Source organism: Anarhichas minor, unplaced genomic scaffold (genome assembly GCF_050575085.1).
Source record: "Anarhichas minor isolate MPS153535 unplaced genomic scaffold, ASM5057508v1 ptg000026l, whole genome shotgun sequence".
NCBI classification, from domain to species: domain Eukaryota; kingdom Metazoa; phylum Chordata; class Actinopteri; order Perciformes; family Anarhichadidae; genus Anarhichas; species Anarhichas minor.
In genome coordinates, this window is record NW_027466472.1 from 14,607,895 (window position 1) to 14,634,527 (window position 26,633).

Here is a 26,633-nt window from a genome sequence, read left to right on the forward strand (position 1 = left end):
TTTCACTCTCTCACTTTACAACGGGGATATCACTTGTGAGGGAGCCACCCTCTGACTCTGAATACAGTTATTCACTATCTGTGTTCCCCCTCTGGCACAGTTTGATTAACGCCTTTAAAAAAAACAAAGAGTTCAGTTGAAATTTAGTTACACTTTTCTTTTCTTCTGGGAGAGATTTATTTTAGGGGAAAAACTTAAAGGTTGGATCAAGTGAACGTACTTCTTTCCCACTGTAATCTGACTCTTTTTTTTTTTAGCCATGCTGACTGCATGCACACACACACACACACACACACACAGATAGAATTATGCAAATAATGCAATTATACAAATATACTGTCATGAATTAGGGAAATACCTACATGCACACATGTACATATGCATAATATGGTTGGAATGTATGATGTTGTATTATGTGTTTTTATTTCTTAAAAGCCTTAACGAGGGACAAGGTCCGCAAATTAGCTAGGGCTTAAAGTTCTACATACATTGCATCTGTTGCACTTTACTTAAATGTAACAATGCCAACATGTATTGTCCCGGTCAAATAAATGAATACATAAATAAAATGGCGACAGGGATGGAAAGGTCGGTCTGTCAGTCAGTCCACTTTTTTGGTGTGGACTGACATATCTCTACAACTACTGGATGGATTATTACAACATTTTCTACAGATATTCATGATCCTCAGAGGGTTAATCCTAATGACTCTGGTAATCCACTGACCTTTCCTACATTGCCACCATGAGGCTGTGTGTTCTGTGGTTTTGACTGGATGGATTCCCATTCAATTTGGTGCAAATGTTCATGTCACTGGGTCAACATTTCAATTCGCCCAATACTTTTATTCATGACCAAATAGCTGGGACTGTAATATCATTCCTACCAGCCTCAGCTATACTTTGTGTTTCGTGCTAACTGGCTAAATGTTAGCATGCTAAAATACTAATCTAAATGGGTGATCATGGTAAACATTGTACCTGCTTAACATCAGCCTATTAGCATTGTCACACAGCTCAAAGCATCACTGTGTCACAAGATGCGTGTAGACTCATTTTAGTCTTAATAGTTAATAGTGTTATTATTATCATATTTGAGAAGAAAAAAAGTATGTTGTGAGAGTGAGAATCATACCTTGGCATAGTCCAACGGTAGCTGGTCCTCTGGACACTTGAAGACACCCTCACTGCAACAAAACAACAGAAGAGCTTTGTTATTATTGGAATCACTCAAAATAAAAGATGACTGCAGACAAAACTGTTTGCAAGCATCTCAACAAGGACGATTTTTAAAATCACTTTCAGCGTAAAAGCAACTTCTTTGACAGTCTGTAAGAGCAGCGCAGCATTGCCTTTTGTTGGATTCTGTCTCTTCATACACTCTTAATATGAGAAGCTCTCTGACTCATCACCCTGTATGACGTAAGAAGACACACTCTCATCCACACACGGCACAATAAAGTCAGATCTTTGAGCTTCTGGCTTCAATAACATTGACTCTTTCATCCGCTCCCCCTCAGAGGAAACGGCCGAAAGATTTTTATTACAGCAGAGGACAAAACTTCAATTTGGAGCCTGTTCGCTTTATTTATAATACATATAGAAATGATGACTTCCCAGCTACTTTTATAGGTTATCTCACAGCTTTGAGTGAGTGTTTAATTTTTGACCTTGCTACACAGTCTAGACAATAACGAGTTAGTTTCAACAGGCTTCTGTTTTCCTGAGAATAAAGCAGTGTAAGCCTCGCCTTCATGCCCAAGGCTTTTCCTCAGGAAAAACAGATGATTTGCTGATTTGCTTGTGTGAGTTTTTTTTGTTCTTTTCCAAATTTTTGTCCTCCAGCAGTTTACCTCAAAGGAAGACTTTATTTCAGGCCCCCACTCGGTTTTTGCGGCGCCACAGCGGAGCCCTCACCGGCCTGTTTTAGGGCCAGATGAACGAGTGCCACGGCTCATTAGGACATCCCTACCCTGATGTCATCATGAAATATTCACACTTGTAAATAATGGAGGCAGCAGCCACTAGGGGGGAGCTGCTACGCAGAATCTAAGCTTGCAACCACCCAGACACATAAAGGTTACTTAAAGAAACACAGAAAAGGCAATTGGTGGCGGATCTCTTGAGATGTCAGCTGGGTCGCGACTGTCTCGAGCGCTCCTGCTGTTTCTGGAGCAGAAGTGCTCTCACAGTCTTCATTTCTAAGTCTACTATTTTGATAAACTGTTAATTCATTTCAGTATTCATTAGTTCCAGCTTTTCTGATTTGCTGCTCTTTTTATGTGTTACGTGATAGTAAACTAAACACCTTTGGGTTTTAGACATTTAAAGTTGCCACTTTGCGATTGTGGGAACCTGTAAAAGGCATTTTGACACTTTATCGACCAAACGATTCATTGCTTAAATCGGTTGATACGGAAAAAAATCTTTATCTGCAGCCCAAACCTGTTAAATGTTTGTTTTGTTTTTCCACATTAAATCTACCGAGGCTGCAGACAACAGAAATGCACAAAAATGTGCTTTTGTTCAAAAGTCACTAGCCCTGAAGCTTGCACAGGATCTGACCTCCTGTGCAAAGAGGCCTCTTGTAACCCTGGCCATGCCTAAATTATGTTCAAACTAATTAAGGGACAACAGCGTGCAAACAGTCAGTGTTTGTCTCTTGGTGCTTTTGCTTTAATATGGTTGGCTGCAGTGTCACCTGACCGCGGCTCCCAGAGGCACAGCGACATGCGACAGGACGGGAGTGCACTTCGTCCCGTCTACCCAGCTGCTATGAAACGAGGGAGCGTGCTGACGGGGGGGGGTGGGGGGTGGAGGAAGGAGGTTAATGCATGACGAGACTGCAGTAATTCTCCTCCATTAGGGTCACTGTGTTAGCATGAGAGCCGGAGTCCAATTAACAAGCCACAGAGGACTGTAAAAGAGGGTCAATCGATTAGAGGCTAGGAGAGCCCAGTCAGCATCTCACGTGCAGTGTGAAATCATTTACAGTACTCTTCGCCATCACCGCGGAATCATCCGCAACTGTGGAGTTTAGAGAGCACCACAATCACACAGCGAAAAGGAGATGGGAAGCGACAGGCTCTCAGCTCCGGACAGGGGACAGCCAGAGGCCCCGTCCAGCCCGGGCCCCGTATCTGACACACAGAGAGGCAGACAGGCGAAAAGAGCCAAGTCACAGACTGTCAGGATAATTCCTCCCATGGTCGCAGAGAAGCTCCCGCAGCCACACATTCATGTGTTCGGGCCCCACTGCTGATAATGCCGCTCGACTCTCTTGGCCGCTCGTGAGTCGAACTCTCTGTCGCTTTGTGACAGCACATTAGCAGTGAAAGGTTGGGCCGATGTGTAACGCAGCTCTAGTTCCATTACATCCGTCTTCTCTGACTACTGAGGGCTTTGTAGAAGAGACTGGAAAGCAGCATGACCAAAAAACTGAATATCACAAATAGGGCTTCACAATGATTAAAATAAATACTCAAAAAAGCTGCATGAGTCCAATGACTGCTTAGCCATACCAGTGGCTTTATATCAGCCAATGTTTGCCTTACCCATGATGGTGAACATGGTAAACAGAAGCTTAACATCAGCATGTTAGCATTTAGCATATAGTACACCATCACAGGGCTGTTAGCGTGCTGTAGACACTTAGTCTTTCGCTCGTCAGTTGCTTGATGAAACGTTGTGTAGCTTATCAGAATTGTTTACAATTTGTTTCGCTGTAGATCAGCCAATAGATTGACTGACTCATCTTTTTTCTACTCTAATCACAAATGTGACGCAGAGCCAACTTCGATTGAATCGTTCGAGAAACAATTAGTTGATTAAAACATTAGCTGAACAACGGAAAACAATGTTGGTAATGAATTCACTCGATAGGTTATTCATTAGGTAAACAATGCCAAAAATGATGATCCCAGCTTCTCAAATGTGACAATTTGCTCTTTTATGTGGTTCAAATATTTTGGGGTTTTGGGCCGTTGGTCAGAGAACACAAGAAATCTGAAGATGTCACTACGCCCTAGATTATTCGTATGAATAGCAGAGAGCTTTATCGGTAGGCATAATCGTTTGCAGCCCTAATGCAGTCATTAAAGGATGAATATAACTGTCACACAAAGCCCAGAGGGGAAACTCCTCTGTGTACATCCTTGCAAGTGGGAACTTGCACCTCACAAACAGCCAGCCTCTTTTAAATCAAGTCTCCCACAAGTGTTTGTCTCTGACCACAGTTCACACCCTCGCCCGTGAAAATCCAGGGTGAGAGGCCGATAAACAAGTGTTTCAGCGTCATGTTGGGATGTCACAGGGGAGCAGCTTAAGACCGGACAGCAGACAGTATAATACAATCACCTCATTAAAATTTCATCGCCTCCCTCTGTCTGCGAGAGCAGCAGAGGCTCTACAGCTGCTCTGCTGCGGAGACGACCGTGTTTAAATCACCTCAAATTCACCGTCAGACAATGGCACACGCATTATCACTTTGTGTTAGCGTTCACCCCCTCTGCAGGTGAAATGCACCCACTAGTCAAACCCATCAATGCCTTGGACCCTAAATCCTTCTCCCCTCTTTCTTGCCCCCGCTGAAATCTTCTTTTCAGGCGCAGATTAAACAGCCATCCATTCATCCAGGCGATACCACGAGGACAGCCGTCACAACATGCTTCGTCACTCTGCGCACGGCTCCTGACAGGCAGACGGTGAGAAGTACAAATCCCTCAGGTTTAATCTCACCGGTGCAGAGCGGAGGGTTTATTTTTCAAGCGACAGCGACCAGTCTGCAGGCCACACACAGAGAGAGCATCGTTGGTGACAGTAACCTTGAAAACTGTTCGATATTAACTAACAGAGAGACTCCTAATCAAACCTTGCTCTGTTTGCCATTGTAGAGGGCAGGGCTGTCGAGACACGCTAAACAAACTAAATCAAAAGCATGAGGCCTTTGGAGGGGACGAGTCTGTGGCACATTAACACTCTAAACAGACCTCTGTCACATGAGGTATTTTCTCAGATAGCATCGAGGACCCTCGACTGAACTGCCGCTTATCTCCTGCTGGAGCTCACCACCAGCTTTTATGTTCATCCCCCGTGCTAAACCCTTTTTGTCTTTTCAAGTTACACCATGGATTAACATTAATATAGACAAACAAAACCTTAAATTCCACCAGAGCCCTCCGTTTGGGTTCTCGATCTCACAGCGGAAACTAGACTCCCCGATTCTCCTCTCAGGAAGTTAAAGAGAAAAGAGGAATCTAGTTTTATCTCAGATACAGTTCCTATAATCCCCCTAAATCCATCTGGTTTTCAGTTTGTGTGTTTAAGACTGTGTACAGTCATGACTTCTTTCTTCTGAGCCTCTGAATTTGAACAATAATGAGTTTCGATGATATAGAGACATTACAGAGTGACTGATATTCTGCCATGTATCATCTTGGAGTTTTGGAAAGCGGATTTCTTTTTCTGAGAATGTTTCAAAGTGAAATGTATCAAAAAAATGGTTGCTTCCAGCTTCTTAAATGCTTTCCATTGGCTGACATTATAGTAAATGTAATATTTATGGGTTTTGGACTGTTGCCTGGAAAATTTGGAAAAAAATATTTGCAAATCTATTAGCAATCCCGGGATTTCTTTCTCAATCATTAGTTGCAGCCCAATGGTTGACTCTACCTGACAAACAAATTCATCAACAACTGCAAGATTAGTGAGGTTTAGAGGTGCTGCTCGGCTGATCAAGTTTCCTTTGGACGGAGCCAGGCTAGCTGTTTCCCTCCGTTTCCAGCCTTTATGGTAAGCTAAGCTAAGCCCCGGCTGGCTGCAGCTTCATATTTACTGTACACCAATTCCACACTATACTATCCTCTGCCCTAATACTCATAGTATACTGAAAGTAGACTAATTCAACTGGCATATTGATATATATTATATATTACTGACGTAAAATGATGTATGATGTGTGACTTTGGACAGCTACTGCTACTTTAAGTACGGAAACTTCACGAAGGGAAAGCAAAATGTTTTTCCACAGATTTAATAGATTATTTTGATGTTTTCCCAGCTGTCTCTGGAGCTGTCTCACCACAACCCACAATTTGTTGTAATTTCTTCCAAATGAAAATTGGGGATCTGTCTGTGAGTTTCTGTTGCTCAGGCAATTTGGAACAATAGTGAATATTTAGTGAAGGACATTTTGTCAGTCGCACAGTATGTGTGGGCCGACTGACAATCCATCCTTGGAACATCTTGATCTCACTACCTGGACTTTAAAGCTGCAGACGTTGTTCGGCCTGCAGAAGCTCTTCCTCTCATCCTCTTGCTGGATTAACTTGAGCAGTCTGTGCTGACTAAAGTGGCCCCGAAACGAGGTCGAGTGACGGGGGCTGAGGCCGGGTGGCGTTTCCACTGGTGGAACCTGACACAATGCGAGCGCAGAGCTCCCTTCGCCCACGCTTGATTTGGCTCTTGTTTGTCTGAAATGGGAGGAGAAGCGCCTACTTTCACAGAGTGTGATGACACACCCGCCCACAGGTGGATCGACTGCTCCTTCTCAGGCTTTCTGTGTGGGACATCCACAGACAGTGGTGCTGTGACAGCTTCTTGTGTGGGCTTTAATACCCACAGGATAAGCTGTCCATACCTGTGGTTTGCTAGAGATTATATTGTGTATAAACCCTCCGAAGTTTGTGGAGACGTTCTCCTCCGCCACGTCTAATAGGAAGGCAGCGCTGCATGACACAAAGCTCAGACATCTCGTCCAAATATCAAATGTTAAAATCATCAAAATGTTTGATAACTGTGGGTAACTAATTCATGCTTATGCTGCAGAAAAACAACTATTATTAACACATTTTTGGAGAGGAGCTGAAATGACGTCAATTAGGCAAACTATGTTGATTATCGATTAATCATTTAAGAAGTAAAAAAAATCCTAACATTCTCTTGCTTAAGCTCCTTAAATGTTAAATGTTAAATATTGCGGTTTTAAGTCAGTCATTGTTTTTTTTGGGTGGTTGGACTCTTGGTTTGACCACACAAGACAACTGATGATGTAATTTTGTCTCTAGGAAAAGCATTTTTCACAACAGTTTTCTGATGTTACATCGGCCTTACGATTAATCAATTGATGTTGAAGCCAATCAGCAGATTAATCGTTAATGAAAATAATCATTAGAAAGATACATAATTAAAGCTGCGTCTGTTTTTGACTGTTAGTCAGACAAAACAAAGCAACAGAGATATAAGCATCTAGCATGATAAGAGACTTATTTTTCAGCACCCAGCAAAGCTTTTCAGCCAAACAGTGAATACTTACTGTAAATCCTCTTATGTTTTACGGGACTGGTATAACCTGCTGTCCTCCAGCAATTTTATTCATATTTATAGAGGTCATCTGTGTGCTTAATCTTTTTCCAATCTGCTTTGTCCTTACTTTGTAAAGTACAAATGTCGTCATTAATTACTGATCATATTTCACCAAACACAGATTCGGATGAATATTAGTCCAGTGTGATTGAGTATTTCACCAGCGTCTAATAGAGCTATCCGTTTGGCAATGGAGCCGTCAGATAGTCAGTAAATTTGAGTGAAACACAAGGCTGTAATCATCTTATGAATTCTGCAAAAAGCACAGAAGAACAGGGATACATTATTAAATTAACTGTCTTGTATAAACACAATATTTTTATTCCTTTAAAAACATTTTTACAGTAAGATTTCTGATGGATTTGAGGGAACATGTTTGTTGAGTTTAGTAGAAGCCTGTCCAGACTATGACACCTGTAAAATCCCATTCGACTTCCTCTGCTGGTCACTAACAGCCACTGGCAGCTGTTTCATATGAAGTAACAATGGCTGACAGTCTGCAGGTCATGGTCATCAACAAGACAGAAATAAATTACATCTGACTCTGTGTTAGACAATCCTAAAAAGACAGGCGGAAAATCTAACCGCTTCCAATGGTGATTACACCTATTCAAATAAATCAAGCAGTGCTAAACTTTAAAGTGCAGTTAGAAATCTCTATTTTATGCTACCTTATACAGAGTTATACTATTTTTTTAGTGTGTTGCTTTGCCAAAGCAGGAACAAAAATGATGCAAGTGGGAGAAAGGCACTACTACTAGTGTATGTGTGTGTGTGTGTGTGTGTGTGTGGGTGGATGTCTGGCCTCTTTCCCTGGCTTCATCTCCAGCACCTCATGTAACACACTCACTGGGACCAAAAGTGGACCAAGTAGGAAAAAACATTAAAAAGGATGGTTTTATTACAAGCTACACTTACACTAACTACAATGTTGATGCTTTTGTTTCCTCTCTTTTGCATAATATCACTATGCAGAGATAATTCTACAAACAGTAGATCCTGACGGTTCGGACACCTGGGGCCATGCTAGCTCATGCCGTCATCGCTTATGTAATGATATTAATTTCTCCTTGCAGTTCACCTCACCGTGCTGACATTTGTGAGCACAAGCCATCTGTGAGCAAGTTCACACAGCTGTAGAGCGTCCAAAGGTTAACAAATTCTCAGTTTGTTTTTCTGAAATGTCAACTTTGCAGTGGCACCGGCAGCGGATGAAGAGTACTCTTAAAGCATACTGTGCTGTTTAATAAGGACTCATTTTATAATAGTATTTATTATTATTTACATTTCAACCCGACAGCAACATTGTTGGGCTTGTCCATGTTTTTACCCCAAATGGCAAGAGACTGTTGAAGAGACACCTCCTTTTTGCCTGTTTACATTTCTGCCATTGTTTACATTTAGTTTTTGTACCTAATTGATAATCTTTATTGTCTATATTTTGTATATTTGCAGGCCTACTTTGTACTGCAACTGCTGCACAACAATTTCCCTTCAGGATGAATTCTATCAAATTTTATATCTTATTTTAATCCTGCTAACACAGAATGAATTATCCATTGATTATAAGGTTACCACACACATAAGGGCTTGGTAGAGCATAATTATCATTGGTTTAATACAGTATGTTCAGACCTACATTTCCTGGATGGAAATATTTTGCTTGTGTGATTACAAAAAGTAGCTCCGAGAAGCTGGAGAGGCAAAATCAAAATCAAAATCATCGGCTTGAATGCGTGAGCATTGAATACGATGACTCATCGAACTGCCAGAGGTGCAGTTTAGAAAACACCATGCCATGAAAGCAAAGCGTAAAGGAAGGAGCCACCTGCCAAAGGACAAGCTGGCTACAAAGACAGAGCGAGAGGAAGGAAGGAGGGATGGATGAATGGATGGAGGGAGGGTCAGAGGGAGGAGGAGCAGCCATCTGCAGGCTGAGCGCAAGCCTGCGAGATGCCTTAATCCATCCTTAAGTGTGTGAGGAGGGGAGACAGCGCTTAGAAGTATTTATAATCCCCTCGCACTGTCTCCTTCCATCAGTGTGATCGGGCTTTGACATGAAGTCTTTATCAGAGGGGATGGTTATAGCATGAAATGCTAATCCAGCTCTTCTTAGTTTGTTTCTGTTGACTTTATGAATTTATAGCAACCTAAGTTCTGTAGGACTTCCTCTTAACTCGCACCTACGATATTATGAATTAGGAGGCGTGGCTTGACATTTTGCAGAATCAATTATTTGCTGTTTTGCAGGGAGTTAGATGAGGTGATTGATCACTCTTAAGTGTGTACGCTTAGCTTAGCTTAGCTTAGCAAAAGACTGGAAACAGGCAGAAACAGCTAGCCTGGCTTTATATGAAGGTTTTTATACAGATGAAACAAACAATATCATTTATTAATTAGTGAGATTTGGAAGTACTAGAGGAGCTTTAATTAAAGCAAGGCTAGCTGTTACCCCCCGATTCAAATCTGTGTGCTAAACTACGCTAACAGTAGCTCGGCAGAAAATAAAATAAGTAAATTTATTGAAATGTGGAGCAATTACTTTACCACGCTGTCAAAAGAACTGCTATGGATTTCATGGATTTCAGTCTCAGTTATGCCGTTTCATTGGCAGGCAATCAAATAAATAAAACCGCAAATGTGATAGAATGTTGAAGGATCTTTTGTTTTCCTGGTTGATTTCATCCCCTATATTAAACGCTGAATGCAGGAGGTACAGGAAAATCAATCCACTTTCATTAACTGCTGCTGATCTGGGTGCAGAATGGTGGCGGTGGGGGGGGGGGGGGGGGGGGGGGGGGTTGAGGGAGAAGTCTGTACCATCAATTGTATCGGGAGCTGAGCTCATGCATGCAATGCAGTGCAGTCACCCACACTGCAAAAGAAAAAAAGACCACCATAACAGAGGCGTACCCACATGCACGAGGGCCTGCACTGCATACATGAAAGGAGGGCTGGAAAGGAGATTTACGTATACGTTTGATCTGGTTGAAGGGTGTTTTGTGGAGGGGCAGAGCGGGTGGAGGATTGCGCCTGGAGATCAATGAAAGTCCTGAGCTTTAACATGTCGCACATGTGGGAAAGACCTACTGGTCTGTGAAAAAGTGCGAAAAGCACTTGCAAGGTTGCAGCACGTGTGAAAAACCCCACTCTCCAACCCACTGTCACACATTAGCGAAAAAGAGTGATCAACTGTTAGTCACCAACTCAGACCAAATGGAAGCAGTTACATGCTATAAATTACTCCAGGCACGTGTGAATTTTAGCTGTTTTAATCACAGATGGCTGGTCTAATTTTAGCTCAGCTTCAGAGGACAGATTTCTGCTTAAAAGGGCAATCTGCAGCGATGGCGGCTGGCTTCGAGGAGCTGCGACGCTGCCTAGCTAATCCTGTGGAATGCCTGCACTGGACAGAGGGGCTCTGAGACTGCCAAGGCATTGCCTGGCCTATTAAAAAGGGAGAGTTTCCTGCCAACTGTATGCATATGGCGCTGGAGAAACAGCACTAGTCACAGTCGCCTAATTTTTCCTTCAAAAATGACATTTATGATTCAGCTATTGGCGTCAGAATCATCGAGAAGGCAGCATTAAATCGCTGCACTAATACAGGTTAACTGTGGAAGCGGCAGTGCGCTATGGGCCATAAGCTGAAAATGCATTTTCAATCAGAAGCCTCTGTGAATGCTTCAGTAATAGCCTTAAAGGTGTCATTCAGAAAACAGAAACTCGCCAATGTGCAGGTGTTCAGTTTGGGGTAGTTTCTTAATTTGTTTATTAAAACTTAAAGACACAGCTGGACAATTTTGGAAACCTGCCTACCCGCTTTCTTGCAGAGCTACAGCCCGCAACCGTCCAGCTTAATTAGCTTAGCATAAACACTGGGATAAAGGGGGAAACAGCTAGCCTAAACGTACCAAAGGTAACAAAATCACCACTTTATATCTTGTTTGTTTAATCCATACAACAACCTGTTTCCAGTCTTAATGCTAACTGGCTGCTAGCTGTAATGTTATGGCTTTATATTTAGATGACAGATATGGAGGCCGTATTGATCTTATCTAACTTTCGGCAAGAAAGTGTTTCAGGAGGCTTTTTTTTTTTTTTGCTTGAGCTAATGTGTTGTTGATTGCCAGAATATATGACAGATGGTTGATAGTGAAGAGGTTAATGCCCTGTAAACAGAGGGATAAACTATTCAGTATCATAAACTATTTCACTTTAATCACACTTTCTCTGATTAGTTGTGATAGTAGCAGATAAATATGTCCTGACCTGGATTTAAATACCAGGAAAGATTTTGTTCAAGCATCCAGAGTGGAGGTGCAATTATGAAATCTCCATCAGTCAAGACAGGATTGAGCTTTAATGGAGTCTTTCTACTTCCTCCCTCACTGTAATAAAGATAAAGAAAAAATCAATCCTGACACAAAATCCCACAAGGCGTTTCTGTTAAAAAGCCATTTAAATTTAAAAAAGGATTTAACATCCAAAGGTTTCATGCTCCTTTAACCAATTAAGACGCAGTGTGTGAAGTAATCCCATAGTGGGATAAATTGCAAGCCCTTTCCTAAATTAAGCAGTGTGGATTTCAGTGTGAATTAACTGCCAAAATGCCTTTTTTTGTCAAGACGGTCTTAACTCCTGTGGAAGAATGAAGAGGAATATGCCAATGGCTTGTTAGCTGGTTCGAACGGCTCATTATTCCTGCGTAACGACCTCCTGGTGCTCTCTGTGGGGTATGTTTTACGAGTTTCAAAACCACCAAGATCTGTTTCACGCAGCCCAGAGGCCAAGAGGGACAGTTTCTCTTTAAATAGAACTTACCCTGCTGTTGGCCACCAGAGGAAAGGAATCAATCAGAGGCCACTTTGAGGTACATTTTCACGATTTAGCAGCACCTTTTAGACACATGAGCTCATGGCACCAGAGGAGGAAAAGGACAAGTTTTGCATGTATTTACCATGAATCAAGTTTTATAGCAATTGGTAAGAACTTCACCTCATTCGTTTATGGAGTCTGCACTCAATGCCAAAACCCCCACAGCAGACAAAGACGACAGTTGTTTTCATTGCATGCTGATCTGCTGCATGCCTCTGGGGAAAGAGCCTCAGAGAGGCACTTCTCTCATCGCCCTTCAATTAAAACAGTGATTGTCACTTCTTTGAAAATATGTGGAGCACAAGTCAGTTGTAAACATGCTGAAAGGGAAAACAACACAATATCTGCAACCAAATTTCATCAAAACAGACCACGATAACTTATATCAGCTCCAGGAAGGCAGATTTTCTCTCCTCATTTCTGCATGGCCTTTCTGCCACCAACAGCAGCAGCAGGTGGGCAGTGCAGATAATCCCTCCAACCAGTAACATCTTAGGGACAACAGATCTTTTAATTAACCTGCACCCGTTCACCCCGTGCACCAGAAAAGGAAATGTAACTCAATCTGCAATCGTGCCTACAACGTACTTGATTCAATCCGCCACACAAAATTATTCTTGCTTGCTAGATGCTCAAAAAGTTAGTTTTATTATCCTGTTTTTAACGCTACACCTTTTAATTGCTTTACATGATGTGCTGTATCTATGAGTTTGCATCCATCTATTTTACGCTGTTAAATACATTTTCAATTTGCATTTAAAAAAAAAAAAAAACTGCGTCATGGTGGAAAGTTGGTTCATCGACAAGCACAAAATGAGACAAAGTGCGATGACGACATACACATCATGTCGTACCTGAAGCATGCGACTTAAACGTCCGCTAAAGAGACAAAAAATGTCGACAGACGAAAACATCAAATCTGTGTGCACCTATGTGGAAAAGCATTTTCTTTTGCGAATTCATTTTACTGTTACATTTGACTTTGTTTGCAACTATCCACCATTGTTTATCTTCAGTGGTTGGATCTTTGAACACAAACTCTATCAAACCTATTCTGTCTTGTCATTCATAAGTACTCAATCAAACACACCTCTCGAGCTGACCTGCTTTGCGTGCGTGAGATAGCAGGTGTGGGTAAACCATTATCAGCTTTCCTGTGGGAGTTATTTTAGTCCGATCCCACAAGCGGAAGAAGAAATATGTGCAATGCCCTCTGTGACACATTCATTAGCTAAAGGTGGAGGAGTCCAATCGTACGGAACCCTTATGAGTGGAGACAGAAAATGTTTTTAATGTGTCGACACAATGACTCATTGATTGTTTTAGAAGTTGTGAAACTGATAAGCACATTTGTTTTTGCATCAGTTGAACTTAACCAGGTCACAGTGAACTGAAGACAGAATGGAGATGGGATAATGATTTGGATTTCCCCTTGTCAAAGTCTGTGACCTGCCTCACTGCGATCCACCGTTATCACAGCAGAGTGTGGGAAGCACAGCCACGAGTCCGATGTGTCACGAGTCACTCGGGTTCCTCTCAACCTCCTCTTTCTTCCCCGACGCTGCTCACCTTCAAAAACGAGTCAAATTGACGGCTCACTTCCCTCTCAGATATCCAAAAAGAGAACAGCGTTATATAATGTGAATTTCGACTTTGGACTAATTTGCATTCCCATTGAACTGCTAGCAGAAAAGCTCCTTTTCCTGATTTGGAAACAGCTAATTCAGGCCTCTGAGGTGTGCACATCAGTGGCAGTGACAATTTTAGGTCCTGTGCTTTTGTGTCCATGGTAACTGGGAGGGAAGGTGAGGGCTTTTTAGGGAGTGTGTGTGTGTGTGAGAGAGAGAGAGAGCAGTTTGCAGACAGTGAGAACACACAGACACATGCACTAATTCACAAAAAACAAACAATCACTGCTCCTCGTATCAGCTGTTGTAATCTCAGGCATGCTGTGGAGAGAAGGCCTGCATGTACAGTAGATTAAAGCGATACAGAGAACCACCCCCGGGCTGTACATGCCCTCCTCCGACTGACTGTGAGCCACCTCAGAGCTGCGCCGCCTGCACTTGTCCACTTCTCTGCTTTGTGGATGCAATGTCTTTGTTCAGCGGGGCGAGGTGCTGACGTCAAATCGCCTCCTTTGTTTCAAAACGCCTCGGCTGCATTGTTCGTCGAGCATGAATTCTTCAACCTGCCCCTGTTGCTGGGAGCAACAATGAGATAAACGAGAAGATTTTTCAATCAGCGCATGAGAGAGCAGAGGGGGAGCAAAGAAGAAAACAAAAAGAGGAATTAGCAACAAATAGAGATGTCACCCATTCCTCGTAAGAATTAATCACAAAGAGGACAATGCAAATTTTTATCTTTTGTCAGTCAAATGTTGTGCATTTTTAACGGCAGCGTGAGCACCACTCAGTTTGTTTCTTTACAGTTATGTTGTGCAAGAAGTATTCTCTGGCTTTCCTTTTTCATTGGTGATAGTAGATAGATTACTTTGGTTTTGGAGTTTTGGTTGGACAAAGGGAGCCATTTGTTCGTCTCTTTTTTAATTTCTTTTGCCATTTTTTTGATATTTTATTGACCAAACGATTGACAAGATTCATCATGAAAGTCACCAGCGGATGAATTGATATTGAAAACAATAATTAGTTGCCAAGTAAGGTGCCCATTTATCAATCCACCACCACAATCAGCCAATCCTGTGCCATTTCCACGGTCGGGGGGCTGAGAAAGTCTAGAAAACAAGCGCTCCCTCACCCTGAACGAGTTGACTGATTGATCCATCTGGACATGCACCTGACAGAGCGACTTCCTGTGCGGCCCTTTCATGGGATCAATAGTTGGCTTGTGCAGAGGGAGGAAGAAGTTGGTTCAGAGCATTAACGTGTTGACATATGTGAGAATGAGCTGCGAGACACAACACAAGGGAGTCAGTGTTTTTATAGAGTCATTGAGCTGTTTGGTTAAAGGACCACCACAGTAAACAGCGCAGCTGATGGGAGGAAGGTAGAAGAGTCTTGGCAGGAAGGAAGTGGAAAGGCTGAGGGGCAACTGGGCAATGACCTTAACATCGACGGGGGCCCCTGTGGATAAATGACTATAATTCAGAGTGTGTTCGCTTCAAGTGAAGGGCTTAGCTGCTCTGCCGACACCTGTTCCGCTCTACAGAGGAGCCTTTCACTGAGGACAGGTGCCTCGGCAGCGAGACGCCCACGTCCCCGCGCTCTCTGCTCCGCTCCCAGCTGCTCTCCTTTCAGACCTCAGACTCAGATTCCTCACATGCCGGCCTGTCAGTTCAGCAACCGCTGCAGCGGTCGCTCGGCAGCCCGATAGTGAGGAGAGCCCCCTAATACAAATGAGACCTTCTGCCAGATCACCACAGCAGCTTCTTGCATTATGGGCGATAAAGTGGAAATATTGCAGGATCAGTGTGATGGAATGTGCTGCATTCAAGCACCTTTCTAACTCTATGCTAGATGGGAGGACAAGTAGGTGTAAGCTTCACTTCATAGAATACTAACATGACATTACTTCTGTTACGATCATCGGTTTGACTCAAATTCAAGAGGAATGAACTCATGCAAGTCATTTCCTGATTCCATTCTCTATATAAGTGGGAGCGGTAATTGTTGGTAGAGCGACCAATTATTTTGTAATATTTTATTAATTAATCCTCAAATAACAATTAATCCTTTGATCGATAAAATGTCAGAAGACATCAAATAAAATAATAAAAGGTGACATCTTCAAATAGCTTTGTCACAGTCCAAAAACCCGCAGATATACAACTATCATATAAGACCGAAACAAAGCAAGCTCACGATTCAGAAGATGAAACAAGGGAATGTTTTGGTATAATGACTTTAAAAAAGTGACTTAAATGGTTAACTGATAATCAAAATAGCTGCCAATTAAGTTTCTGTTGAATCAACTAATCAACTAATGGTGTCTGACTCTTGAACACCCTGTTTTGGAAATTCAGTAATGCCCAAATGTTTGATGCAAATCAGGAAAAACAAAAAGCATCCTGCTGGAATAATTTCTGTGGGAGCTTGAACATGCGTGTGCTGCTGTGTGCATATTCACACAGGCAGCTCTCTAGCTGGTTCAGTGACCTGTGCACAATACAAACAGATTGGGTAAGTGTGTGTGTGTGTGTGTGTGTGTTGGTCAGCACTGAAATGGTTTTGAACTGAAAAATGTGTCTCATGCTTTCAGTATGTTCTGCAGTTCAACACCACAACTACGAACCTTCTGGAGAGGCTCGAACGTTTTGTGGGAACAGGCGGAGAGAGCATGTGCGTGTTATGATAACCATACCTTTATCTAAGCTGTTTCACATAGCATGCATACCCAGGCAAGTGGCAGCACTGGCCATGCTTCCCCGATCTGGGCCAACTGGCTCCAGTCCAGCAGCAGCAGCAGCGGGGCTGGGTTTGGTGGCTTGGTCCCAGCATGCTCGCTGTGTGAGGGGCAAGGTGCTTCGCTGCATAGCTGGAATGTTTTCTGTCCTTGTTTGGCCCCAAAAGGCTGTGAGATTCATTTAAAGGACCTCTTATAGGGGAGGGCAAGTTGAGGCATGTCTATAACTGGCTCTTATAGGCAGTTGCATTCACACTGCTGCGGCTCATTTAGTGTTGTTTCCCCCCCAAAAACAGTGGTTTAGGTAATCTTGCTAATAATCTATTTCTTGCCCCGTCAAACTTGTTTTTAGCGATGCAGCCATGTTCCCAGATCTACTAACTTAGTGAATATAGTGTCATTATAAGCAGTAGAAATTAGAGCTAAAGCTACAACAATAATGCCAATGTTTTAGTAAACCTTTCCTTTAAGTAAATCACCTTCGTAATTTGAAAAATAAAGTTGCATCCCGAAGACCCAAAGTTTAAACTAATCACCAAATATAGATGTCTTTTGCTAAATTCCACAAAAGCTACAATATTTCCGATCTCTACCCCACAACAACCAAACCACCTGGGGATGATGAGTTCAGCTCTCTTCATGTAATATGAAGTCAAACTAATTGCAGCAATTTGAAGTTGTTCTCCGTGAGTGATTCAGGTGTGTGGATGTTGAGTTACGACTTTAAGACTTTCTGTCAACCACAAATTGCCTTTCCTTCTCGATCACAGGGCGCAGAAAAGACACGACGTGTCGTCACTCGATTTGGACAAACAGTGAGGGGGTCATGCAGAAGTCGAGTAGAGGCTTAAAGTTCTTGAACGCGGCGGAGCATTTAGGACGGATTTTTGTCTGAAGCTGGCTGAAGCGTTTCGCTTGTGATTCAAATAAAAGCAGCCACTTTCAGGGGTCTTTCAAAAGCGATGAATTATGCTTGAACTGGCTGTCTCTAATAAACTCCCTCTCAGCAGACAGATGACCTGAAAGCGACGCACGAAGAGCCGCCCCGTCACAACGAGAGGCTGAAACAAGTCAATGAGTAAATCCACCTATAAGACGTTTAAATGCCCGTCCATCCTCGGAGAGTCACAAGTGCCTCATTCTCGTTTCTTTACGTTCAAACAGCTGTCACAATACGAGTCTCACAATAACATATTTTCTGGAACTCTGCAGCTGTGTGAAATGGTCATGGCACTTTCTCTCAGCGATGTCATCGTCACAGCTGTATCTCTAAAGCCTCTCTGCTTCCTCCCAGGAGACTCGCCGCAAATGACCTTGTCCTGAAACAGGCCAGCTTAAATGTATCTGTGTGGAATTGACAAGAATAGGGCTGTTAAGTTAAGGAAGTTTCCTCTGCAAATATCCTTTTGTCCATCAAAGAAGCAATTCTTATTCCGCTGTTAGTTTTCTTTACTACAAACCATGGTGGGAAAGTTTACAGGAGAATCAGAGCTTGGCTCACGTGTCATTTAAACTGAATTATTGCACGGTATTCACTAAATTTAAACCACGTTGTGGGTCAAAAGCTGCAGTTAGAGTTCTTTTTTTTGGGGGGGGGGGGGGGGGGGGGCTTTTCTAAACATGGGAAATTGCTTGCCATCCAATGTCAACATCAATTTCCTTAACCCATAAAATACTGTGATTTAGACTCTTTCCTGGTGTTTGTTTGGATTTCATTCTCAGGCTTTCATTTTCAGCTTGAGTGCAGTGCCTCCTTTAATGTGCATCATTGTTCATACCCGAGCTGACACAAAATGTAGCAACTTTTTACATCACAGATTAATCATGTTGGTCATTTTTTAAAGCAAAAACGTAGATCATTCACTGGTTTTAGTCTTTTGTCTGTTTTACATAATTGTAAACCTAATGTCTTTGGATTTTGGGATAAAAAAAATATTATAGATACAATTAATTAATAAAATACAGTAATTGGCAGATAAATCAGCAATGAAAACAACCGCATGGCGGTTAGCTGCAGGTGTGTTTCATAATGCCGATCTCAACCAAACTCCACGAGTCAAAGTCCATATTTTGCTTCAGAAACTCTATTTCAAATTCAGGAAGTAAGCAGCAGCAGGAAGTAAAGATCCATGTTAAACTGGAAAGATCAGTGACTTCTCATCTGATAATTAGTTTCAAAGTCCATGAGTGAGATGACGTGTAAAGTTCAGGAACATTCAGTCGCTGCAATAAGAGCAGCGAGTGGGCGGCACAACTTCACAGTAGCTGGTGTTTGTCTCTCGACTTTACAGGTACATCATGGAGGTGTAGGTACACGGAGAGAGGATAGAGTACTGGCTGTTCTTTTCCCAGCTATATTTCTTCTCCGGGTGAGTGTCTCCCTCTATGCACTGATGTGTTCACATTTACTGGGCTGTTTCCATCTCTGTCACCCCAAGTTCATCAGCTGACAGCAGCCTCAGTGCACACCACTGAGAAAGATTCACAGACCCCAAACTGCAGAGCGGAGGCCTGAGGGCTTTCACTCAGCTAAACACAACATCTCTCTCTCTCTGTGCAGCTCACTGACCACCGTTGTCGTCAGAGACAGGATGGGACAGCAGAGACCCCCCCTAAACTCTCCGGATCTGGACCCAGGATGCCTGTGCAGCCTGCGGACACCTGCAGGGGACTGTGAATGTCTCTGTGATGGGACTGAAGGACGGGGATGGTAATGAACACACAGTCATTCATCAGCCATCCATGGCGTTGCTCCCATTCAGATACAGATACCCACTGAGACACAAAGCCCCAGCTGCCTCAAGTGGCAGACTTACACACAACATTGGGCACCAATGCAACACACAGCTCCATTTAGCCCTTTAAAAAAACGCCCAAAGTGCCTCTCTATACATCCCTCTGCACGGCTGCGTGCACAATGGATAGAAGTGGATTCATCATGTGTTTAAAAGGAGAGAAAAAAAACTTTGATGATCACATGTTGACGGAGCCAAATTCCCGCCGTTTGATTTTTATGGTACTGCTTTCTAACAAATCACCCTTTATTAACGGTTTTAATGGTTAATAAATCACTTTCTAAAGCTTTACAGATCAGTTATTAATCTAAATAACTTTTGTGGTATTTAGAGCGTTTCTCCTCCAACAGGACAGCTCTGTAAACTTTGAGGTTATTTACTGTCTTGGCAAGAATTGAGAAGATTGATACCGCTCTCATGTTTGTACTGCCTGAAGCTACAGCCAGCAGTTATATTAGCATAGCATAACAGACTGGAGACAGGGGTGAAAAGATAGCCTTGCTCTCTCTGAGAGTAACATTATCCACCTAAAAGCACTTCATTTAATCTGTACAATATTTGAAATGTAAATAAAACCTCAGCTTGTGGTTTTTATGAGGATTATTCATTTGCCAGAGCAGTGACTTCTGCAAATTGTGTTTTTTAACCACGGGTTTGTGCACAAAATAAACAAACTAGATCCGACAGCTGTTTCCTCCTGTTTCTAGTCTTTATGCTAAGCTAAGCTAACCAGCAGCTGCTGACTGCATATTTACTGTACATACATGAGAGTGGTGTCAATCTCCTCATCTAACACCGACAATGTATTAACATGTGTAACTGCAGACTTTATGGATTGTTGGAACAAGTATTTGTTCATGAATTAACAACATTTATAAAAGCATTAAATAGACTCCGCAACAACTTTGACAATCGATGAATCATTTTGCATCACTACTTGATTGCTACTGTAATGTGAACATCTTCTGCTTTTCTCTGTTTATATCAATGTAAATTGAATATCTTTGGTTTTTGGACAAAACTAGACATTTAAAAAGGGGTCATTTTTGTGTTTTCGGGAGATTGTGATTGGCATGTTTACTTTTTTCTGACATTTTATGCACTAAACAGTTCACTGATTTGATTCAATGGAAAATTGCTCAACAGATTTGTTGACAGTGAAAACTAGCGTTATTTGCAGCCCTGATTGACTGATTGATGAACCATTAATGAAGCCATTAGTTAGACCTTATAACCCTTTCATAAGAGGTCCCTGATCATGTATCGATAATTCTTGACACGTTCAAATAAGACATACTGCTGCTGATGGTAGAAGAGCAAAAGAGTCTGTCGTACTTTTGTTGGTGACTGTGCATCAGGGCATTCAGACTATAGAAGCGTGGGAGAGTGAGTATCACCTCTGTCAATGAGGAGAGAAATAACTGCACTACACACAGATGATGTTTCAAAGTTAAAATGAATCACAGCCAACCCCCCCCCTCAAAAAAAAACACTCCCCCAGGCATTTGGACAGTGAATAATCAAGTCTTGAAAATGTTTCTCATATTAGCCCACTTTGTAGTTCCTCGTGACTCTGGCTAAGTCAGCAGTTGCAGCACTACACGACTGCGTGGAAGGAGAAGCTCCCGAGCCGAACAAACCAATTACACCCATGGCAAGGCCGTGGCACTGCACTGCATCGTCCCCACAGAGACGCTACTGTCACATCGCATGGCATTACTGTGGCTCAGTGGACCCAGGACCGATGAGCCATGAGGCCTGGCATGTGTGAGGGCTACTTAGCCCCCACACAGTGAAGGGAATTGTGTTACATACCATTAAGTGCTGATTCTCCTTTATTAAAGAGGCAGTGTTGCTAAAACAAAGACTGCCCCGGTCACACTCAATTGTTGAAGCATGTGACTCATAATTGATTGCAGTGAAGCTGCAGGGCTGGGCTGCTTTTTGCCCCATGACTCTCCCTTGGAGCTGGGGCAGCCTCCGGGACTGTGAAGTATTTGAAAGCATTGCTTGAAAGCGGAAACACGGCCCATTGGCATCACATGCTAACATGCCTATGGACACCGACGAGGCACACACCAGCTATTCTCAGCACTGACCCACAACATGGGAAAGTAAAAACAATTCTTGTGTGTCCTCGAGTGCCTCTCAGGAAAGTTTATTTTGACAACCTTGGAAGTGAAAATACAGGATCTTTTATTTTTAGCATTGAAAAGCAGTATATGAGCATTGAATCAATGTGGTTTGAAAGCAGATATCAGTGATTATTAATTACATGTCAACAACTACAAGTCCTCGTGTGGTGAAGCACCCATAAGTGGAGGCTGGTGTATAAACAGATAATGAATGACAATATATTAAAACACAGTTGTAATAATACAAAATATGTCTTCGTAGGAGAAGTTAGAACTGTTGAAATGTACATTAATATACAATAACATCTGCTTAAAACTACATAAAAGTGTGATATAAAGCATTTATTATTTAGCATTTATAATGCTTATGATTGCTAAATGTGGGGAGTTGAAAGTGTTGCAGATGAGGTAACATTAAGGAATGTTTGTTGAGGAAGGATGATGAACAATGAAGAAATGCCACGCAGTAGCATTCTCACATGCCTCGTTGCAACAGAGCAGCGAGCTCCGGAGACGGCGACGGAGCTGTCAGGGTGGAAGAGGGCCGAGTCGGCTGGCAAGCCCTGACTGGGTGTTACACAGCCTTCCATAATTACAGGAAAAGTATCAACCTAGTTGCACAATGGGCGAAGCATTAGCTAACTACTGTCTGTCAGCCTCAATAAACTTGAACTCTGCTCACAAAAAGATGCGTGCGCTCGACGGCCAAGAGAGCTGAAAGTGGCCACAAACTGGCACACTTTGTTAATTAAAGAGATGACAGAGCAGCTCTGTTTCTGTTCGTCAGAGCTAGTGAAGGTGGAAGAGCTGCTGAGGTACAATTCACTGTTGATGGAAATGTCTATTTAAGCTTTATTCTACCTGAGAAGTGGACCAGGAACTCTTATTTAAAGTAACATAGTGTCAATCATCAAATCGAGTGGTTAAATTATCTCACCAGTCAAAAGGAGTTTTTAAAACCTTGCAACTGAAAAGTTGATGATTTACAACATTTTATAGTGACGTATTATCCATTAATGAAGCCAAAGTTACAATAGGTCTGCCCGCTCTCAGTCGATTAGTAGACTAATCGGACGTTTTGGTCTTAGTCTACGAAGATTTCTTTAGTTGATAAATCTCTTCTTTTTTTTTTTTTTCATGCTGACTGACTTATTTCCAAGAAACCTATGAGCACGTCTGGCAAACACAAGATTTAAAGTGGTGCTTTTGTGTGATTCTTTATGGAGAAACTCAGTTCTACAGAGTGTTGGTCAACTGAGAGTTGCTTTGGTCGAGGACAGCCCTAAGCTACAAGTTATAACTCCTTTATGAATGGTGCCTTATTATCTAAAGTGGTATTTTGTTTTTTACTTATTGCAGATTTGTGCAGACATTAAACAGATATTCACACAGATATTACACCAGCTGTTAAATCTTCATGCAGGTCAGAGAAGTAACAATCACATCTGCACTGTCATCACGACCAAACAGAAGCAAAAGAGTCACAAACAAAAACTCTCATAAGTCGGGAAACTTTTGCTACATTCAGTCAATCTGTGGGAGTATGAAAGAGCGTAAACTGGAGGACAAAGACGGAGGCAGGCAAGATGAGGCAGACAAAGCGTCGGGCCACACTTATTGATCAGCAGCGAACACTGCTCCTCCCTTGCTCTCTTTGTTCATCCGAGTTTCTAGTTTCAACAAGATGCAATTAGCTGCTGTCTAGTGAGCAAGAGGAGGCTTCCTGACGACTCTAGGAGCATGACACAGCGGCTCATGTACTCAGAGCATTCATTCAAGTCTCCACCTCTCTCCTGTCAACGAGCAGAATGTTATTCTGACACAAGAAGCATACAAAGTTTATATTTCACGATTAAATTACATATTGCTCTTCCCTGATATATTGTCGGTTACAAATAAGTTTTATGTGGTTGAGAGTTTCTCTCAGGATGCCATCAAGTAAAACTGATATTTGTCAGCACTGGTTACAGTTAAATAATTGTTACTGAAATAAAAAGTGCAGACCAGTCAGATTGAGTTGATTACTCACTAGAAACACAGCACACTAACAAACCACAGCACTTTTAAGAGCTGCAACACTGACTTTAACAATATTAAAATGCTATACTTGAGTATATTTGAGTGCTTTAACTTCTCACTAGAGTTTCTGAAACAACAATGAGCAAACCGCTCTGTTCGTTTCTGTTTTGTCTCCATCTCTTTATCTTTCCAAACGCATCACTGAAGCCCTGATATGATTCATGCAAAGAAGCTGCTCTTCTATATCTTCTAGATGTGAAAACATCAGTATGGTTGCTCTGTGTGTGAATAAAGAATATCCACGTTCATTCACAACATATGAATGAAATGCATCTTACTGAAAACCAAAAACAACTTTCACAATCAAATCTTCAGACCTTCATTGTCCCGAAGCCCAATGTGACGTGTTCAATTGCCTTCATCCGACCAACAGTCCAAAACCCAAAGATATCTTTAACATAATTTTTCAAGGTTTTGTTGAGCCATTTCATGGAACTCCCTCCAATCATCATGCTGTTTTTCATATGATTGTAAACTGAACATCTTTGAGTTTTGGATTGTTGGCCGCCTCTGGGAAACTGTGTTGAATATTTATTTTATTTTCTGACATTTTATTGACAAAAAATGTATAGATTAATTATGAAAATAATCGCCAGGATAATGAAAATAAGCATTAGTAACAGCAGCGATAGTCTACTTCTCAAAATAAATCAGGACCCACTTTCCAACAAAACCACATCATCCTCCTGAATCCTCTGACTCTAAGAAGCGCAGTAAATAACTGTGACTACCTTTGGCTTATAGATAAACGAGATGCAACACACGATTAAGCTTTCTTCAATCTCCAATAAAGGGTTACTTTTAATAGATGTAACATTACATCACATAGTATGAATTATTCACTCTCACTGTCTTAGAGGTTCATGATGTAAGTTCATCATTTGCAGATAAATTGTGGTTGTTGTTATTATTGGTTTCCTTCTAGTTTATGCTAGTTTGTTACTGTTTTTGGACAGTCCCCCTAAAAGTAAAACAAAGACTTTCTTTCTACAAAGTCTTAACACAGACTTCAATGTTGAGCAGATGAGGAGGAGGTGAGGGGAGGGAGGAGGGAGGGTCTATCAGACTGCTGACCTCGGAGCCAAAGGTCCCTCAGTGGCCCCCTGACTGACACCAATGAAGGAATCTATCTAATCCTGGACTAAGGGCGCGCGCACACACACACACACACACACACACACACACACACACACACACACACACACACACACATCCTCAACCCAGCAACCCCATGTGCAGACTCAGCCACCCTGAGGGCAAAAACACAGCCAGGATGGGGAGACAGGGACCCTTTGTAGGACACCACAACAGGAAATATATTAACACCAAGTCACTTCACCATAAAGATTGAATTAGTCAATTCTGCAAAAGCACAAAATAATACTTTGCTCGTGGATGATGTAGCAACAACAAAAGCCATCTCCTTTGAGCAGAACAATGACAACATCCTCTACCTGTCCAACAAAAGCATCTGCACGACTGATCCAAAACAAGGAGCCCCTCGGTCATGTTTTCATGCTGACACAGTGGCTCATAACAACATTAAATCATTACCTTTCCGGGTAAAGGACAAACACACCTGAGCCTAAAAAGGAGGAGAGTTCAACGCAGGCGCTGTTTACCAGGCCCCATGTATGTACTGTCATAACAATAGTGCAGCAGCATGAAATAGTCAAATTAATGTTAAACCCCGCCGAGGAAAGGTGAGGACTGAGGAGGACACACCTACACATCCTTTATTTACTGTCGCTCGACCGAAACCAGCCGAGGCTGCGGTGTAGTCTCTAGTATCGTCTGCACAGAGGTGGATCTAACACAAACAAACACGCCGTAGCCTACCTCAGAAATTCTTGCAGACAGGTGTCACAGAACCGATGTCCACAGGTAGACACTTGGACCGGCTCCCGCATCGCCTTGCTGCAGAGCGGACACTGGAACCGTCTCTTTGGCTTTTCCAGGAACTTGTAATCAAACCCGGGCATCGCTACAGGTTCCGTGGGTATTTTTCGGCCTTCAGCTGCAGGTTAAAAGGTACGAATGTCCTCGCTGATCCTATGTGAACTCCCCCCCCCCCCCTGAAAGCGGGGCTATTTAGCTGCACTGCTGTTTAAGCCGATGAGGGGTTCATATCACGTCCCTTCCGCCACCGACCGATCGGGCTTTAACAGAGGCGAGTCCTCCCCAGCTTTTCCTCCTGCAGCCCGGCGACTGGTGGCACACAAAAGAGCGACACGATACCGTCCAGGAAACGCTGCAGAGATGATCACAGCTTGGTCCTGAAAAAGCCTCTCCCTGCACGTTTACTGCTCGGGGTTAACGTGTGGCCCTCGTCTCCTCCTCCTCAGTGGATGCAGCACTGACAGACTGAGCACAATGCATAGCCGCTCCGTCTGTTTAGGTGCACCGAGTCCCGCCTCCTCCTCCACGCAGGAGGAGTCAAGAAGCTGAAACGCCGTTCACACCATTTTATCCCTCTCATCTCTCCTTATGGAGCTTTTGTGTGGCTGCAAATGAAATACATTGTTTGTTTTCCATGCCTTTGTTTTGATATGTATTAGTTTATTTATTTGTCAGATACAAGCACATATGTATATTTAGTGCACACACACTGGCCCTGGCTGAAGAAATGTGTAAATACATATTAAATCAGAAGAAAAGTCAGAGGTGAGGAAGGTTTTTGTCGTTTATATCTCAGTCAAATAAATATTAAAGAAATGACCAATTGATCTGATACAGAAGCCAACAGTACAGTCAGAGGAGAGTGGTGCCCTCTAGTGGTAGAGCAGACACACACACACACACACACACACACACACACACACACACAACGAATAATGTAATGCATCTCAGTGTGTTTATTGTTACAATGTTGCCTTTATACATTATAACAAATAAAACCGGACATACTTTGCTACACAACAAAACTGGACATGATTTTACGTAGAAATATAAAGCCCATCCAAATATTTAGCTAAGTGTTTCACCTGCTGTATTGCCACTGGATTACATCATCATTACATCAT

At 42.4% G+C, this 26,633-nt stretch overlaps 1 protein-coding gene across 1 annotated transcript in view; it reads right to left on the reverse strand.

Moving 5' to 3' along the window:
• traf4a (tnf receptor-associated factor 4a) overlaps nucleotides 1-26,003 on the reverse strand; it is a 34,729-nt gene extending 8,726 nt beyond the window's left edge. Inside the window, exons 1-2 of the mRNA XM_076100092.1 lie at nucleotides 25,450-26,003; nucleotides 1,135-1,186 (exon numbers count right to left, since the gene is read on the reverse strand). Coding sequence (XP_075956207.1) covers nucleotides 1,135-1,186; nucleotides 25,450-25,592 — 195 coding nt within the window. The 5' untranslated portion in view covers nucleotides 25,593-26,003. The remainder of the gene's footprint in view (nucleotides 1-1,134; nucleotides 1,187-25,449) is intronic.
• Nucleotides 26,004-26,633: the final 630 nt, after the last annotated feature.